This window comes from Amia ocellicauda, chromosome 21 (genome assembly GCF_036373705.1).
Source record: "Amia ocellicauda isolate fAmiCal2 chromosome 21, fAmiCal2.hap1, whole genome shotgun sequence".
NCBI classification, from domain to species: domain Eukaryota; kingdom Metazoa; phylum Chordata; class Actinopteri; order Amiiformes; family Amiidae; genus Amia; species Amia ocellicauda.
Genome location: NC_089870.1, coordinates 19074813 through 19091767, shown reverse-complemented (window position 1 = coordinate 19091767; position 16955 = coordinate 19074813). Strand labels below are relative to the sequence as shown.

At 39.8% G+C, this 16955-nt stretch overlaps 2 protein-coding genes across 3 annotated transcripts in view; one reads left to right on the top strand and one right to left on the bottom strand.

The window, feature by feature from the left end:
• tdp1 (tyrosyl-DNA phosphodiesterase 1) overlaps positions 1-2677 on the bottom strand; it is a 28440-nt gene extending 25763 nt beyond the window's left edge. Inside the window, exons 1-5 of the mRNA XM_066694166.1 lie at positions 2329-2677; positions 1342-1971; positions 921-964; positions 695-750; positions 94-190 (exon numbers count right to left, since the gene is read on the bottom strand). Of these exons, the coding sequence (XP_066550263.1) occupies positions 94-190; positions 695-750; positions 921-964; positions 1342-1969 (825 nt within the window). The 5' untranslated portion in view covers positions 1970-1971; positions 2329-2677. The remainder of the gene's footprint in view (positions 1-93; positions 191-694; positions 751-920; positions 965-1341; positions 1972-2328) is intronic.
• A 321-nt stretch (positions 2678-2998) lies between these two features.
• Positions 2999-16955, top strand: part of efcab11 (EF-hand calcium binding domain 11) — a 34145-nt gene continuing 20188 nt past the window's right edge. Inside the window, exons 1-5 of one of the 2 annotated variants that reach the window (XM_066694614.1) lie at positions 2999-3154; positions 3503-3598; positions 5025-5073; positions 7689-7790; positions 10723-10813. In XM_066694614.1, coding sequence (XP_066550711.1) covers positions 3074-3154; positions 3503-3598; positions 5025-5073; positions 7689-7790; positions 10723-10813 — 419 coding nt within the window. In that variant the 5' untranslated portion in view covers positions 2999-3073. The remainder of the gene's footprint in view (positions 3155-3502; positions 3599-5024; positions 5074-7688; positions 7791-10722; positions 10814-16955) is intronic. The other variant, XM_066694615.1, reaches the window with a different exon arrangement.

Genomic DNA, 16955 nt, shown 5'->3' with positions numbered 1-16955 from the left:
GTCATTGAAACCAGCCCTATGAGTGATAAAAAGAGAATAATGATCTTTGTAGGTATCTTTCATAAAGAGGGCACTTATTAGGATGGTGAGTACCTGGCACAAACTAACATGCTCATATGGTTGGGCTTCTTGGAACAGCCTGGCTTTGGATTCTCGCTTCTCCCCATGAACGATCAACAAAGGCTTATTCCTTCAAAACAGAGGAGTGAGGTTTAGCATATACATCTACAATCTTCAATCTAAAGGCCCTATATGGAAAAAATACATTTATTACTACCCCCCAACCCCTTAATGTAATGAAACTCCTCTAAGACAACCTTTAATTGTCAGACTCAAAAAGTCTCCTCTAATGTGAACACAAACTTCAGACACCCGATGAGTCATTTTGCCCAATTTACTTCTCAAAACCTTTGCAAAGGTCAGGTCATGGAAAACAGATGTTCAAAAAATGTTAAACCTCTAAATAGCTACAGACAAATTGCACCACATCAATCTGTGTGAGAATAATTCATACATAAGCACATTGTAGAATACATTTGTCCCAGCATGATCAGTCAGTCGCTACAGCTTTTATGTACAGATAAAGGATGTCAATGTCCTTTCTGTGGGGATTTGCATGAAACATTATTATTACAGCAATTAGCTTGACAGGGAGAAAATGACATTTCCAATACAAGACACAGTCTAGGCCTACCTGAACTCTGGTGGGTACTGCTGCACCATCCACTTCACATTGAAGCAGTAATTAAACTAGAAGGAAATAAATTTAAATTAATTACAGAACTGTACTGGCATCAAACTGTCACGTAGAAAACTAAGACAAATACAGATTATAGTCTTTTATGCTGATATTGAATACGTTTTAAGGAGAGAGTTACTTATTTATATATCAAATTGTTCAAAATAATTAAATTTCTCACCTGAACAGATTCCTTCAGTGTCCCAAACAGAGGAGAGAGGATATCTGACAAAATAATAATAATAATAGTAATCGCGTTAAATTATGAATTCAACCTGACAGAATATCGTATAATTCCCAGAAAAGGAATAATAGTACGAAAAATACATAGGGTAATACTGTTTTCTTAAAAAAAAAACACAAAAAACTAAAACAAACGGGTGTTACAGGGCAGAATTGACAGCAGGTATTGCTTATTGGCTACATATTGGTCTTTTAGTGGACAAGTCAAGCAAGAACAAACAACTGCAATCAGATCTATAACATGAGGTTCAGAGAACGGCATTTTGTATCAATGTGGATTTCAGACTCATTATATTTGTGCATGTTTGTGTAGGCTACAATATCTAGTGACGCTGCTAAGTTTTATACGTCCTTCTCACCTTTCATGTGCAGGGCCCCGGTGTTATACTTCCTTTCTACACCAGTGACTTTGGCGAGATAAAACCTAAATGTTTCATCTCCTTGTGGCAACTCGTCCCAGGCACCTAAGGATTCATCAGACTCCTGTTTGTAGGAGGCAGTCTCTGGGCTCTCTCGATCTGGTTCCCGTTTCATCCTTTTGGCACCAGGACTCTGAGTCTTGGTGTCCTTTTGATCTCTCTGTTCAGAGTCAGACCCTTCATCGCTGCTTGAAAGGTTCCAGCCGCTGTCCTCGGTCTGCTTCTTCCTCTTGGTGGCAGGGGACCTCTTCCCAGAAGACCATGGAGGTTCAAGCTTCAGGGGAGCCCGTTGCTTGGATGAAGCTGCTTGTCTGGCCTCTGAGCCCACACGGGTTGAATGATCTGGTGTCTCAAGCTGTCCTGAGGGCTTCACTGGGTCTCTTTGCAGGTTTTGCGAGTCCACACTGGACACGTCCACCTTGGTTTGGCTTCCACCTGAATCGGGGGGTTGCCCCAGTGGAGGACTTGGGTTCTTTGCTGAAGACGCCCTGCTCTGTGTCGAGACTGGGTCCTCCTCATCATCACTGCTGGACAGTGTCCATTTCCCATGTTGGCTCTCTTGAGACATACCTGATGGAGAGATCAAGTCTGAGATCAGAATACATGTGGACGAGTCTACATTGTTATTTAATCAAGGTCATGTGATCTTCACGTCACTCGATACATTCGTCCACAAACAAACACAGGGATGTGCGATTATATTTGTATACATTAATTAAAGCTTTCGTAAATAAAGTTGCATATATGTTATAATATAGCTCCGCTACATTAAAATAATTATCATCCAGGTAACTACAACAGACAAAAAATGTCATTATTACTTCTTCAGGAAGGGACTCCGTCGTAATTTAAAATATTTTCATTTTGACAGATTTAATAATGTAAAGTTGTACTGGAACAACAATTAATTAGAATTTGAAAACTTACTGGGTGGGACTGTTTTGTTTCCTGGCGAAAACGCACAATGGGGTTCGTATCGTCTATTTCACACACCTGGAATTAAACGAGTGAATGTCGCAAAAACACACATAACTAATCGAAACATATACTCATATATATATGAAACAAAAAGATGATAATACAGCAGAGTTGTTCAGCATTTTATTGTTGAATTGCAAAGCCATCTTTCTACACCCCATGTGTTTTGGGAAGGTGGTGCAACAATATTTTGGTTCCCCGTATGACAAAGATCAACACATTTAAATGACCCTTATCTAATGCAAGAATGGTGTGAACAATATTAATAAAGTGTGTTAGATTAAATGACAGTAATTGTCATAAAACACGAAGAGGAATATGTGGACTTTCTATACTTAATCTAACTTTGATTAAGAAAACAAATGTAAAAATACCTAAGAAAGAACACGACATTAGCCAATCCCCTTCCCGATTGTATTGTAGTACAACAAATAAGAAACCAATCAGCTGTTAGTTTGCAGTTTCTAAGGGCCTCTTCAGAACACGATATTAGCCAATCCCCTTCCACATTATGTTGTAGTAAAAAAAGAACCAATCAGCTGTGAGTTTGCAGTTTCTAAGCGGTTGCTGAAATTAGCCAACCGGCTTCCAGATTCGATCGAGGTAAATAAAACAAGGAACCAATCAGCTGCGAGCTTGCGGTTTCTAAGCGGTCCTTCAAAACAGTGTCCGTGGTTTCACTCGTATTGACAACATGAACATGTTTTCTTACAAAACACGTCTAAACGGACAAGAAAGACACATTTCCGCGGCTGACGAAAGGAAGTTAACTTTGGTAAGAACCGTTTACAGATAGTTACGACACCTGTCTTTGAAATGCAGTAGGAACATGCTCTGTATCTCTATCATATAACCTGTCATTTCCTCATGAGTGGCAGTTAATATTAATTTTAGTTTATCAAAGTCTTGCAAACTAACGTAAAATTATTTTGAAATAACCGAGTTGTTTTATGTCACCAGTACTTAAAGATGACCGATTTAATTTAATATGCAAACAAACTAACTAAATCATGTCATAGTTTTTAATAACATAATTTTTGAAAAGATAATATATAAAAATGGATTGCCATGTATTAAGAAAAGCTTTTTTTGATGGATTAAACCTGCGTTTTGATTATTACAGGTTTTCCAGCAATGCGACGAAGGGGGAAAGGGCTATTTAAGACGAGAGGATCTGAAAATTGCTATAGTCATGTTATTTGGATACAAGCCGTCCAAGGTAAATAAATAAATAAACGTGGCCTTGAACATTGCATATTGACATTAACTAATTCAGTTTTAAGCTTTGTCTACATAAGAACTAATTGTATCATGATGTTAAAACAAGTAGGCTGTCTTCCAAGATAATACACTTTTTGTCCATTTTAAGGATTATTGCAGTAAGGATTATTTACTATTAAAGTTAATCTGCTTTAGATTACCTATGCATAGTGTTAGGAAATGCTGCCATGTATACCCCGCAGGAGGCGAGTAGGAAACTGCAGTAAGTGTGATTAAAAATGTCTAGTGGTTAAATAAGTGTAGAAGCCAGTAGAGGGCGTTATTGCGCTGATCTGCTGTAAAGGATTCGTGATGAGATTTAACAGGACAAGGAACAAATGTAATGTTAATGTGACAGTCAGAACTGCTTGTAATATTACAGTTGTGCAAGTAGAGCAATACCTGGCAGTTTCACTCAGTATCACATAAATGCTGCTTTGGATTTCATGTACTTCTTTTACTATGAATCTAGTTAAGATGTACCATTACATTTTCAACACGATCTTGTGTATATATATATATATATATATATATATATATATATTGTAGTAGTGAATGTACCACTCTTTTTATGCTTCCTTTATTAGTTATGTGTTCTTGACACTGTGTAGCCCCTGATGACATGTGACATGTGAACCACATCCCCGTTTAGCATCGGGGCTTTTGCATCAACAGTGTGAGGGAGAGCGCAAAACAGCAGTGATTATTCAATATAGGCCATAAAGTACAGATTTCAGTCTAAAAGTGTTTCTGCTACACAACGTGATGTACAGTTCTGCACTTCAGCAGGCCAGGACTGACCACAACAGTTTGGGGAATTAGGAGAATGCAAATGGCTCTTAGCGGGGCAAGGCCTTCTCTTTATAGAAATAGTCATTGATTTGTTAAAACAATATATATGTATTCGGTTAGAGGATCACATTTAGTGTTCGGATGGTAGTCTGCACTCTCATCTCATACTATATGTTTGTGTTTGTTTCCTAATGATTGAATTTCCATCCATACTTATATAAAATCATGCATTATAAGGGAGGAGTTGTTTTTTAATGACCTATACATGTACCATTTCAATTAAAATAATGATAAGACATCCAATTTATTTCCCCATTGTCTATATAATTGAATTAGCTTTTCAAATCAAATAAGATCCCGGCACACTTTCTGAAAGTCAGAAACCCTTAGCTATGGATATAAGAGGTTTATGATAAGCATTCCCCCTTTAATTCTCCCTACCTTTGAGAAATATGTGACTGTGACTTCAAAAAAGGTTATGTTCTATTAAATCTGTGTGATAAAAAATAATGGGAGGATTTTTCCAGTTTGCTTTTATTTCAGGCATTGCATTTATGATCCCATATAAATTGATATTTTTTTTTATGTTGCAGTCAGAGACAAACCTGCTAATGGATCCAGTTCTGCAAACACATTTTCCAGGTAAAGCAGACGTATAAACCTTGAATGTTTCAAACAATAAATAAATAAAATCCCCCAAGTCACGGCTCTTGTTTAAGTTTGAAAATTGCTGCTTTACATCTCCAGATTGGAGTGCAACTATGTTCCATTAACAATACATGATCCAACTGATGATGACTGACGAATGAATTGCAGATTGATTTTAGTGTAACTCAATATTTTAGAAGAAAGTTTTAAAAGCAGTCAATTCAGATGTAGAAACTAGTTCTTTAAGGTATATTTCTTAATAGAGAAAATGCATTAGGCTTGATCGTGTGACCTTTATGCAAAATAAATAAATAAACCACTGCAATTGTGGTATTACCAAGATTTCAACATTATCATTAGAAAGTAGGAAATATTTTACCCCTTATGAGAGAACTATTGAAAGGTTTTTGGATTGAGATTGGGTGGTAATCGTTTTATACATTGCCAGTAATTAAAGAATCAGTTACCAAATGCACAACAAAACAGGACTGAATTGGTGTGAAATATATACATGCTTTGCAGGGTCTTTGACAAGGCAAGGCTGCGGTTAAAGAACACCAAATAAAAAGGGCTTGGCTAGACATTTTTTAAGGAAAGACATTAAGTGGTTGAAGACCTAGATTAGTAAGTAATTTGTCTCTTGTTTTAAGCCACAAGCAAATTGCTTTTGTATACTGCCCTGTAGGAAAGCTTGAGATAATCTAGTTAAAGCAGCATGCTGGTGTGATGAAATATTCCACCATTAAATCTTGCTTTGAGCAAACAGTGAATTAAATTGCTGCTCTCGTGTATTTTCGGTGATTACTAAATTAGTGATGGTGGAAGTGTGGGTTGTTGGTGTCGAGAAACAAACTGCTTGGCAAGACTGTAGGAAGATCCCCTCACTGGCAGCCATACAGGCAGAGGAGAAAAGGTCATTCAAGGACCCTGTTCTGCTCCCCAACCCCCCCCACCTCCATACTTACCTACTGAACCCTTCCATTTCTTGCATCAGACTTTTTATCGGTTACAGAAATATCTGTCAGCGATACGAGACCAGCGTTGCCCTCCTTCCGGGTCTCGTTAAGGCCCCGTTCGTTGAAATGTGTGTATTTTTCATTTGTTCTTGTTTGTTTGTTGGCAAGAGGTGCGTTAAGCCCCGGGGGATTCGCCGGGCAGGTGTAAAAGCTGTCAATGTCATAAAAAACGCTTTCTAAGCATGAAAGAGAGAGAGAGATGCATTAACGGCAGTGCTGTACTACAGTGATTAACCTCCCCTGCCTTTTTCAAGGTTTTCTACCCATGACCTATGCTACACAGGGTGGAATCTGTTTAATGCTCTCACTCTTTCTTACTTTTATTATTTTAATTTGCATGCTAGGATGAGACAGTGTCTTCCTAAGTGAGCCACCCCAAAATGTACTACCTTGTAAGGCAATGGGGGGTCCCATGCTCAAAACAGTAATGCAGATACAATCAGTCGTATAACTGCCGTCAATACCTATTTAAGCATTATGACAAATGTACGATGGTTGCTTCTGTGTTAACTCATTAATTGGGGTTTTATGAATGCAGGACAATCCTATTCTCTTTATTAAAGCGGGGAAAGGAATGGATTTTATTGACCTATAAACTGCAGGAAATTGCAGGTAAAATGGTTCACTTAATTCCGGCGCTGATATGATTTGAGCGCTAGGTCTTCCAAAGCACTAGAATGTAACCGACCAGATGTTTAACTAATGATGATATTTGTGTGCGTGTCACTGATGACTGGATGTTCACTGTCCCATTAGGGAGACTGCTCTTTGTACACTGCAGATAAAACTCAAACTCTCTATACTTTAGCCACGTTTTAGTTTGTTCCTGTTTGTTTTTCTCCCCCTTGAGATACAGTAAATGACAAGAAACGGGGGGGAAAAATGTTGCTTACCTTCACTTTTGACTTTATAAGAGCTTTTCTCTCTTCAGCTTGGCTTTCCAACAATCTAATAAAACAGTCTACTTCCCGCATTACTCGAGATATTATCCACGGCAATTGAATTACTTGGGCATTTTGTAGATGTTCTGCTTCAGCTTAACAGACTTAATCGGTGACTTACCAAGTTACAATTTCTATTATGTTTTTTTTTTGTTTTTTTTTCTGTGTATGTGTCTCATTGTTTTTGCATTACGTTTTTAGGCTAAATATAGAAAAAAAACAAATATTCAGAGTTTGAAACGTTTCTGGCTGTGGTTCCTGTTTAACTTTCTTGCAATAAAATCCTATAGCTCTTCATCACGGAGGGTGTTTTGGGTTTGAGCTGGATCCCCCGTTAACCCAATTTCTGGGCTCTCAGTGGTCATTGCAATAGATAGCTTTAACTAATTATCCTTGACCCAACAAGGATTCAAGTTCCTTAGTGAGGAGCTACTGATGACAGTCAGTAAAAACGATACAGGATTCCCCACCTTGCTAGTCTCAGTATCCGCATCCACCAGAAAAGTGCCTGCTCTGCATGCTTGAAGGAGAGGCACTGCTCCCTAAAATACTTTATTTAAACAAGCCCGCTGAGCCTATGTAAATGAACCAAGTGTTTTCTGACAGCTTTCGAATAACCTGGATTCCTGTTTTCACTTTTTGTTCTTCAAAGGCGTCCCCTTGGATCACTTTATACGTCTCATGGGGAGGAAATTGTCAGCGCAGGATCCCTACGAAAAGGCGAGACAGATCTTCATGGCGTTTGATGTGCACTGTATGTTCTTTTATCTTACCTGCATATTTAATTCTGTGTTAGCAAATGTACTACCTTGTAATCAATTACAAGGAGGGAATATTTAATTTGACGGCTCGCTGCTATCGGCGCATCAAGAGAACTCTTTGTCAGTTGCGTGCACCGCGGGTGGGGGCAGCGGCAGAGTGGGAGACGATCCGCGGAGTTTGTTGTACCATTAGAAAATGTGATCTCTCTCATTAGAACAGCGTGAACTGGATGACAGCGCTTGTGTGTTCTCCATTGGACCCATTGTGTGTTATTTGAGGTCTCTTTACAAGATCACTGCCCTTCCAGTACACTCTTTGCAATGGCAACAACTTTTGCTTTATAAAGCGCCTTACGTGGCCAAGAATTACTCGGTGTTGTGGTACCCAAAGACCTGCAGCTGAAGTTAGTGGTGCGGCTCATTTGTTTTTGCAGGTTTTGTGGTCCTGCACACCCACTTTGAGCCGTGCGAAGGCATGCATTCCGTATGCGTTGGCTGGCACTGTGTATAAATTGTCTTGCCTCGGTCCTGCCTCATGCATGATTCACAAAGGTCAGGTTCAGTTCAGACTCTAGGTCCCCCTAGGCACTGGGGATTTATTTCTGCACTCTATGCACCTCCCGGCAGCTCCGTGGAAGTGCTGCAAACTTCTGGGTAGAGATGAATGATAGTGTGATTCCAATCAGGGAAACACGAAGTGTCAGCACAGTGCTTCCTCGATGGGTTAAACCTCATCGCCTGCACCCTCGCCACCCTGCAGTGCTTTCCGAGCCCAGCTGGCTCTTGTCAGTGTGTCCCGCGGTCTCACAGTGCGGTACCAGTTGGGGGCTTCAGCAGAGGGCAATGCGAGACTGAACTCACTGCCTTGCACACGAAGGGCATCGGTTCTTATCTGGGTCCATCAATAAGGTAGATTTCAACGGGCTCGCGTTTACTCAGTTGGGCATAAACAACACTTGGGTCAAGCTTTCAAAGACGTTGAGTGTTTTTAATTAAGTTTTAATTGCTTTTGCTGCCCTTGTGTATGGCACAGTGGGGCAGGCATGTGTTTTTTTTCTTCCCTCTGCCCAAAGGCATAAATATCACCATGGTCTCCTTCTGTTTCCTTTTGTATTGGGTTTGAATTCTGTCTCTCTCACGTTTTTCTTCTTTGGTGTTTTACGGTCTTCTGGCTTTAATAGAAATTGAAGAACAACAGTCGTTTCTTTCCTTATTACTGGGGAGAAATACAAACAAAACATTGTAAATGACCGTGTCTACCAGCAGGAGAAAAGGAAAACAATCTATATAATTCACTGCCAAGTGAAAGAAGTTATTCAGACTATAGGCTAGTTATTTTTGATAATTATATTAAGAATAAGATGCTATATAATGTCAAGGATGTTCATGTCCAGAACACCTCTTTAGGCTGTTTCACAGGTACTAGAATGGGTTGCTAGAGTATACCTAACTAATTAATCACATTGCAGAATCTATTGCATCAGGGGAGTCGGCAATGACCAGAGAAAGAGGACGACGGGTGATTGTTTAATTTCACTCAGTGGGCCAGACATCTCACTTCATTAGCCTCATTGACCCGCCATAAAAGACGGGAACAGTTATGTTTGAGCAGCAAACAAAATCCTGGGAAACTCCACAGTGCGTGTCAAATGGCTGCCCACATGGCGGCTTCGTTCTCCGTTGACATTTTCAATCGGGAGTGTTGAGCAAGGTTATCACAATTGCAGAGCATTGGATTTGTGTTTATTGTTTGTTTTCCACTTTCCCCTTTTGAACAGAATGCGTTTTAGTCAAGGCCTTGCATTCCTGTTGTAATAGTATTGGGGAAATAAAGGCGGGGGATGCCAAAGTGTAAGGATTCGAGTATCTGTGATCAAAACATTCGGAGTGAAGTCTCTACAAGGAGTTTCCACAAGATCAGCAGCTTTCAATAGGCCTTCTTTTGTTCTGGAGCCAAACTTGCTTTGAGCTAATATTCCATCCTTTATATTTTTAATTGTATTGACGGGATGCCAATAAGGTAAAGCCGCCCTCTTTATCCTGCCTTGACCTACAGGTTTGCATCATCCCAACATTGTAGATAATAGATGTTGAGAGAATTATGAGCAGATTTGGAACTGATCGTTTTGAACATGAGGTGAAGTAGTTTAACTCTCCCCTCACAGTCTTTATAATAACCGAATGGGTGGAAATTATGTGTAATTATTTTTCTCAATCGAAAGAATAGCCAACAATTTACGGGATTGAGTGTTTTTTTTGTCATTTGAGATGTATAGCAGTTTGAATATTGGTCCGATCTCATTATTGTTAAAATGCCTTATTGCCTGTCAAATGTCTTTGTACTGCACTGTAAAGATACTTACATAGGAGTATTTTAGATTTCCTATTTGCACTTTTCGATTATTTTCATAGGCACGTTTTCCTGCTCATTAAAATTCCAGGCCTCTTGAAACGGCAATAAAATGTACTCGCATTTAATAGATCCATAGATCTCCGAAGACGTATATCATGAAACAACTTTCTCGACAGCGATTCTGTTTCTCTAGGGCTGTTTACTTCTGTCTCTTAAATCTCGGAGCTCTGGCTACTCGGTTGTAAAATGAAATAAATCTTGAGAGCAGTTGTGAAAGACCAGCCTGTACTAGACTCCTGCCTTCTGGTACCGAGCGAGGCAGTGGTGGTGTCAGATCGGATTGAGGGAGAAAGACATTATCATCTGCTAATCTTGAATAACAACGAAAGTTTCCCAAAGCCGCAGTTACATGTTTGTGTTGTGTTTGTGTTGAATAGTGATAAAATAACATTTTTCTGCATAGTTTCTCTCTCTGGACATTTTAAACATTCTATCTAGACAGATATGACATTTAAAACAATTTTCAGCAAGCAGGTACACGATATAATCCTTTTTTAAATTATTTTTTAAAGGTCGTGGCTTCTTGACGGTAGAAGACTTCAAAAAGGCCTTCGCTTGCGTTGCACCTCACTTACCTGAGCGAACCGTGCAGGAAGTATTTCGGTAGGTTTGTATTTCTATAGCTTTTCCTTAATTGCATTGTAATGCACTAACACCTCATGTTTGTATGGATTATGAACCCCAATTTCCCTTGACATGTTTTTTGTATGACATGTAATACAATTTGCTGAGTGTATACAAGGTGGAAGGTGTCTATTTTCCTTTTAAAATGTTCTCTCAAGGTCACCCATGCGCCTGCATAATTTCCCAGTTTACTGCTTTGTGCTATTTTCAATGTATGGCAGAAATAAGAGCACAAAACGTCATGTGGTCATCACGGCATTGTGTAAAATGTCATGACAGGATGACAACTGAGTTTTACTTGTATCATTTTAAAAGTTTAATTATGTTTGTGGCCTTTTTTCATTTGCATATACTCATGGGAAACTATTCTATCCCGCCACTGTTTTGTAAGCTAGTTACAAACTTAAAGGAAAGTACACTGCAGCATGTTTCTTTTATGTAGCTCCATTAAGATGCTCTCCACTACATGGATATGCAACTTTGATCTGCCTCTAGTGCTGGATCCACAGAGGACGTCCTCTTATTAAGTCAGGTTACGTTTACATGCCAAACTATTCCTCCGCTGAGCTTTATCATGATTGATTTCTTTTGAATTCATGCTTAAGTATTGCTGATGCCTGTTTCCCTGCTCTGACAGTTTGATTAGTTTTTGGCAAGCGTCTAATACAATCCAACAGGTGTTTTTTTTTTTTTTTTTATAAAGTGTGTGTGTGTGTGTGTACGGCAGGCATCCAATGCAAGTCCTAAACCGTGATATGAGCAGCTTTAGATGATGACGTGAAAGCCTCTTTCAGTGCTGCACAATAAAGCATATTTGCAATTGTTTTTTTTCTGGGGGAAGCTTTTCAAGATAGAGGAATTGTGAAATTAAGACTGTTGTTACTGTTCAGTTTAGTATTTATTTATCGGAGGTAATGATCTCAATGTCCTTAAAAAGGTGATTTGATAACTGTGGGAACTAGGACTTAAATAAATAAATAAATAAATACATAGATATATATAAAAAGGGAAAGAAACCAGACCAGACAGCAGACTTGCCACTCAATCACCTGACACACGCCCAAGGTCGACAACCGTGTCTGGACAGAGGCCTGAGGGTCACGACCTTCACATTTCACAAACCTGTCCTCCTTGTTTTTTTTTCTTCTGTCTCCCAGTGCTCCAGTGCAGCGCAGTCCAAGGGAATTAAATAAATAATATCACATCAAATATAAAGCGTTTGGTGGTGTTTATCTGCAAGCCCAGGGCTGTGTTTAGGATAGATTATCACAACAAAGTGATAAATAATAATGCTCCCTCCGGTGACTCCAGGGGATGAATCATGTGGCTCTGGTGTCAAACTCTTTTCTTCGCGTACCTTCAGAGAAAGAAGCTCGTGTCCGTTTTTTTTTTTTTTTTTTTTCTCCCACTTCCTCGCAAAAGAACAACACTGCTATCCTGTCCCTTTTTTGTCATAATTACAGCAGAACAATGGTCTACCTTAAGGCTTTGTGCGATTAACAGAAGGCTGGTGTCTTTTGTGTGTGTGAGATTTATAGACATGTGCCGCAGTTCTCAATGGATGTTAACACATTTATCTTCCCGTGGCTAGTTGCTGTGGTTACGGGGTATACAGTGCTGGTGTCATCGCACCTCCAGTGCTGCCCGCAGGAGTTTGTGCTTTTGTTATTGCCGTCGCCAGAGCGACTATCTGTCATCGGTTTTCTATAAATACCTGGGATATAGATTCTCGTAGTCAATGGAGCATTATAATCTCGCTCTATTCTGCGGCTCACATTCCTAAGTGTCAAACGTTTGCTCTTCTCCACGTAGAAGAGAATGGCATATTAAATGAGTCTGCATGTTTCTCTTATAATGTTCTATTTATGAAATATGTGTGTGAAATATTTAGAGACATTTAGTGCAAACGTTGTTTAAAAAGCACACCACTTTCATCCACATCCGTCCGATTTATCCACATGTACAGTTTCATGTAGATCAAAATGATGTGTCATAGAACCTCAGTAATGCTGGGGAGCATGCGTTGTGAGCATTGTGTAACTTTAAAGGTTATCTAGCTACATTTGATATTGAAAGTGTGCATTGTTTTTTTTTACTGTACGACACCTTTTAAAAAGGAATTTGAACATTTGATCGTTAAAGGAAAAGTGCAATGAAACATTTAGACCATACGTACTTCAATTTCCTGTAGAAGTGGAATGCATCCAGATGTTTACTATAAACGTGTCATTATATGATGTTTATTTCTGGGAAGATCCTCAAATCTTAGAACCCGTGGCTGAATTCATTTGGATCCTTAGATTAACCTTGTTTACACACCCTTCCAAAGTTTCCAGAGTTTACAAAAAGGCTAAGAATCTAGTCTACCGGGTCTGTGTCCCAGTGTGGCAGCAACCATTGATTTAGATCTTGACATTGAGCACCAATCGAAGCTGGGGTAGCACAACATGATGGCAGCCCTGCTCCTTATAAATGTCTGACAGCTCTCTACAAGGGGAACTCTGTGTTTTTCTCAAAAATCCTCTAACAGATCAGTAGCAAATTACCCTGGCCAGTGCCCAGCGTGAGCACATTTACTGCATATTGAAAGTTTGCCCTTTTCTTTTGCCACGATATCAAGGTAATTAAATTTCCTTTGTACCATTGTGAAAGGAAGTATCACCGCCCCTGCAGTTTAATGGCTTGCCTGTGGAAGCTCTCAGTACATAAATCCCTTAAAGTACCTTTTTTGCCGTTGACACAATGAGCTTAATGAAAGCACAATAAAAGGAGTCCAATCAGTAATTCGCTGTCCATTGAAAAGACGACTAATGGTTTAGTGATACGGGGCTCATGCTCAGGCTAGCTGCCGAGTGAGTCGTGCCTAGCTCCTTTTTTCTTTTTCCCTGTTTTGCTTTGCTAGATTAAAAAGTCGAATGTTTGACAGCTGCTGATAAATTGCGCCGAGCCGCCCTTCCTTCTCAATGAAGGCTTTCATTCTTGTGTACCCAATTACATCAGCACATTTAAAACACATTCTTCTTTAATGGATTTTGTGGGCATACTAATGAACAGGAAACATCTCCTTTTGTTTTGCACACTAAAAAAGCTTTGCGTTAAAAAACAACAACTTCTGTATACTTTGTTACATTTCCGTGTCGTTTCAGTTAAGAGCATCAATTATAGTTGATGTATATTTACAAATCCATAATACTTGAATATATGTAAATGATAATTTCTATATACAGTGGGGGAAAAAAGTATTTGATCCCCTGCTGATTTTGTACGTTTGCCCACTGACAAAGAAATGATCAGTCTATAATTTTAATGGTAGGTGTATTTTAACAGTGACAGACAGAATAACAACAAACAAATCCAGAAAAACGCATTTAAAAAAAGTTATAAATTGATTTGCATGTTATTGAGGGAAATAAGTATTTGACCCCTTCGACTTAGTACTTGGTGGCAAAACCCTTGTTGGCAATCACAGAGGTCAGACGTTTCTTATAGTTGGCCACCAGGTTTGCACACATCTCAGGAGGGATTTTGTCCCACTCCTCTTTGCAGATCCTCTCCAAGTCATTAAGGTTTCGAGGCTGACGTTTGGCAACTCGAACCTTCAGCTCCCTCCACAGATTTTCTATGGGATTAAGGTCTGGAGACTGGCTAGGCCACTCCAGGACCTTAATGTGCTTCTTCTTGAGCCACTCCTTTGTTGCCTTGGCTGTGTGTTTTGGGTCATCGTCATGCTGGAATACCCATCCACGACCCATTTTCAATGCCCTGGCTGAGGGAAGGAGGTTCTCACCCAAGATTTGTCGGTACATGGCCCTGTCCATCGTCCCTTTGATGCGGTGCAGTTGTCCTGTCCCCTTAGCAGAAAAACACCCCCAAAGCATAATGTTTCCACCTCCATGTTTGACGGTGGGGATGGTGTTCTTGGGGTCATTCCTCCTCCTCCAAACACGGCGAGTTGAGTTGATGCCAAAGAGCTCGATTTTGGTCTCATCTGACCACAACACTTTCACCCAGTTCTCCTCTGAATCATTCAGATGTTCATTGGCAAACTTCAGACGGGCCTGTACATGTGCTTTCTTGAGCAGGGGGACCTTGTGGGTGCTGCAGGATTTCAGTCCTTCACGGCGTAGTGTGTTACCAATTGTTTTCTTGGTGACTATGGTCCCAGCTGCCTTGAGATCATTAACAAGATCCTCCCATGTAGTTCTGGGCTGATTCCTCACCGTTCTCATGATCATTGAAACTCCACGAGGTGAGATCTTGCATGGAGCCCCAGACCGAGGGAGACTGACAGTTGTTTTGTGTTTCTTCCCTTTGCGAATAATTGTACCAGCTGTTGTCACCTTCTCACCAAGCTGCTCGGCGATGGTCTTGTAGCCCATTCCAGCCTTGTGTAGGTCTACAATCTTGTCCCTGACATCCTTGGACAGCTCTTTGGTCTTGGCCATGGTGGAGAGTTTGGAATCTGATTGATTGATTGCTTCTGTGGACAGGTGTCTTTTATACAGGTAACGAGCTGAGATTAGGAGCACTCCCTTTAAGAGAGTCTCAGCTCGTTACCTGTATAAAAGACACCTGGGAGCCAGAAATCTTGCTGATTGATAGGGGATCAAATACTTATTTCCCTCATTAACATGCAAATCAATGTATAACTTTTTTGAAATGCGTTTTTCTGGATTTTTTTGTTGTTATTCTGTCTCTCACTGTTGAAATACACCTACCATTAAAATTATAGACTGATCATTTCTGTGTCAGTGGGGAAACATACAAAATCAGCAGGGGATCAAATACTTTTTTCCCTCACTGTATATGTTTTGATAATGGGAAATGGTTTGATGTGACACATTGGAAACATTAGGTCTGGGCCTTAAGCTGTGGACCCCCAGAGATTTATTTTCTCCTGTAAGAATCTGCCATCCTATAGGAGTTCTTGTTTTTCTCTCCTCGTGCCTAATGGTGTACTATATTTAATTATGTAAGTTTTTATTTATTTGATATTTTATTGTGTTTGTTTGTTTATGCTCAGTATGTAAAGCACTCTGTGGCCACCCTGTGAAGGCCGCTGTACCAAATCATAATTGATTGATTGAGTTGACTGACAGGTAGCCAGGCTGTTACCACAGGGCAGATCAGAGGATCACAGAGAGTACAGTTCAGCATTATAATTGAATTAATGCACCATGAATTGGATGTAATTTTCTATCTGACTAGTGCTTGATATGCAGAAACGAATATCGGTATATCTAAGACCGTTATCAGTTATCGGTCGATTAAAAGAAGGTTAAATAATGCCACATGCACATCTTCCTTGTCATTCATGCCATCAGCTTTAGAGACCTTTTTATCCAAATCTGCTGCAAATCAGCATTCCCAGTTTAACCAGTTCAATTACAGATGACACCGATTTGCATCAGTTGAGCAGAATAATCATCCTAATTCTGCAAGTTTATAGTGCCATGCAACAGAGCTTGTGAAACAGGGAAATATTGATCACTTTTCAATTGGTGGAGTCTGAACCAGTGGGGTGTACGTTTGTAACAATGTATTTCTTTCTCGTTTCCAGCAATATTAATTTACTGGTAATGCATATTCTATGTGAGTTTTTTTTTTTTGGGGCTGCAAATTCATTTGGGGCCACAGGGTGATACTGTAATCACATTTGTTCCGGAGAGTCATTTAGTCTAAAAGTGTTTTTACTCACTATTAGAGAATACTGACTTTCGCCTTGAGATGATCCTTCAGCCGTGATGTAGGTCACACGTTTCGACTGAGCAAATTGGCAGCGGCTCTGACAGGTAGGCGCAATGTGAAGAGGAGACATGTTAGAGATAAACAGTTTACCTGGGGATGGCTGAGGACATACCAGTATAGGGGCCCATGGGGGGGGGGGTTGTTGCCATCAGGCTGTATATGATGAGAATTGCCCTGTCTTGTCAGAGTGCTTTTGATTTCTTTATGCACCTCTAAAGAATAGAAGAGTCTTTTGAGCACTTTTGAAGTGTATTCAGTACTTCAGTTAGTTAAAAATAGATTAATTCCTTATGGAACACTTTTATTTGTATTATTGAATGTACACGTTATGCATACATATGCCGCTTCTCCCACTTGGTGTCAGCCAGACCAT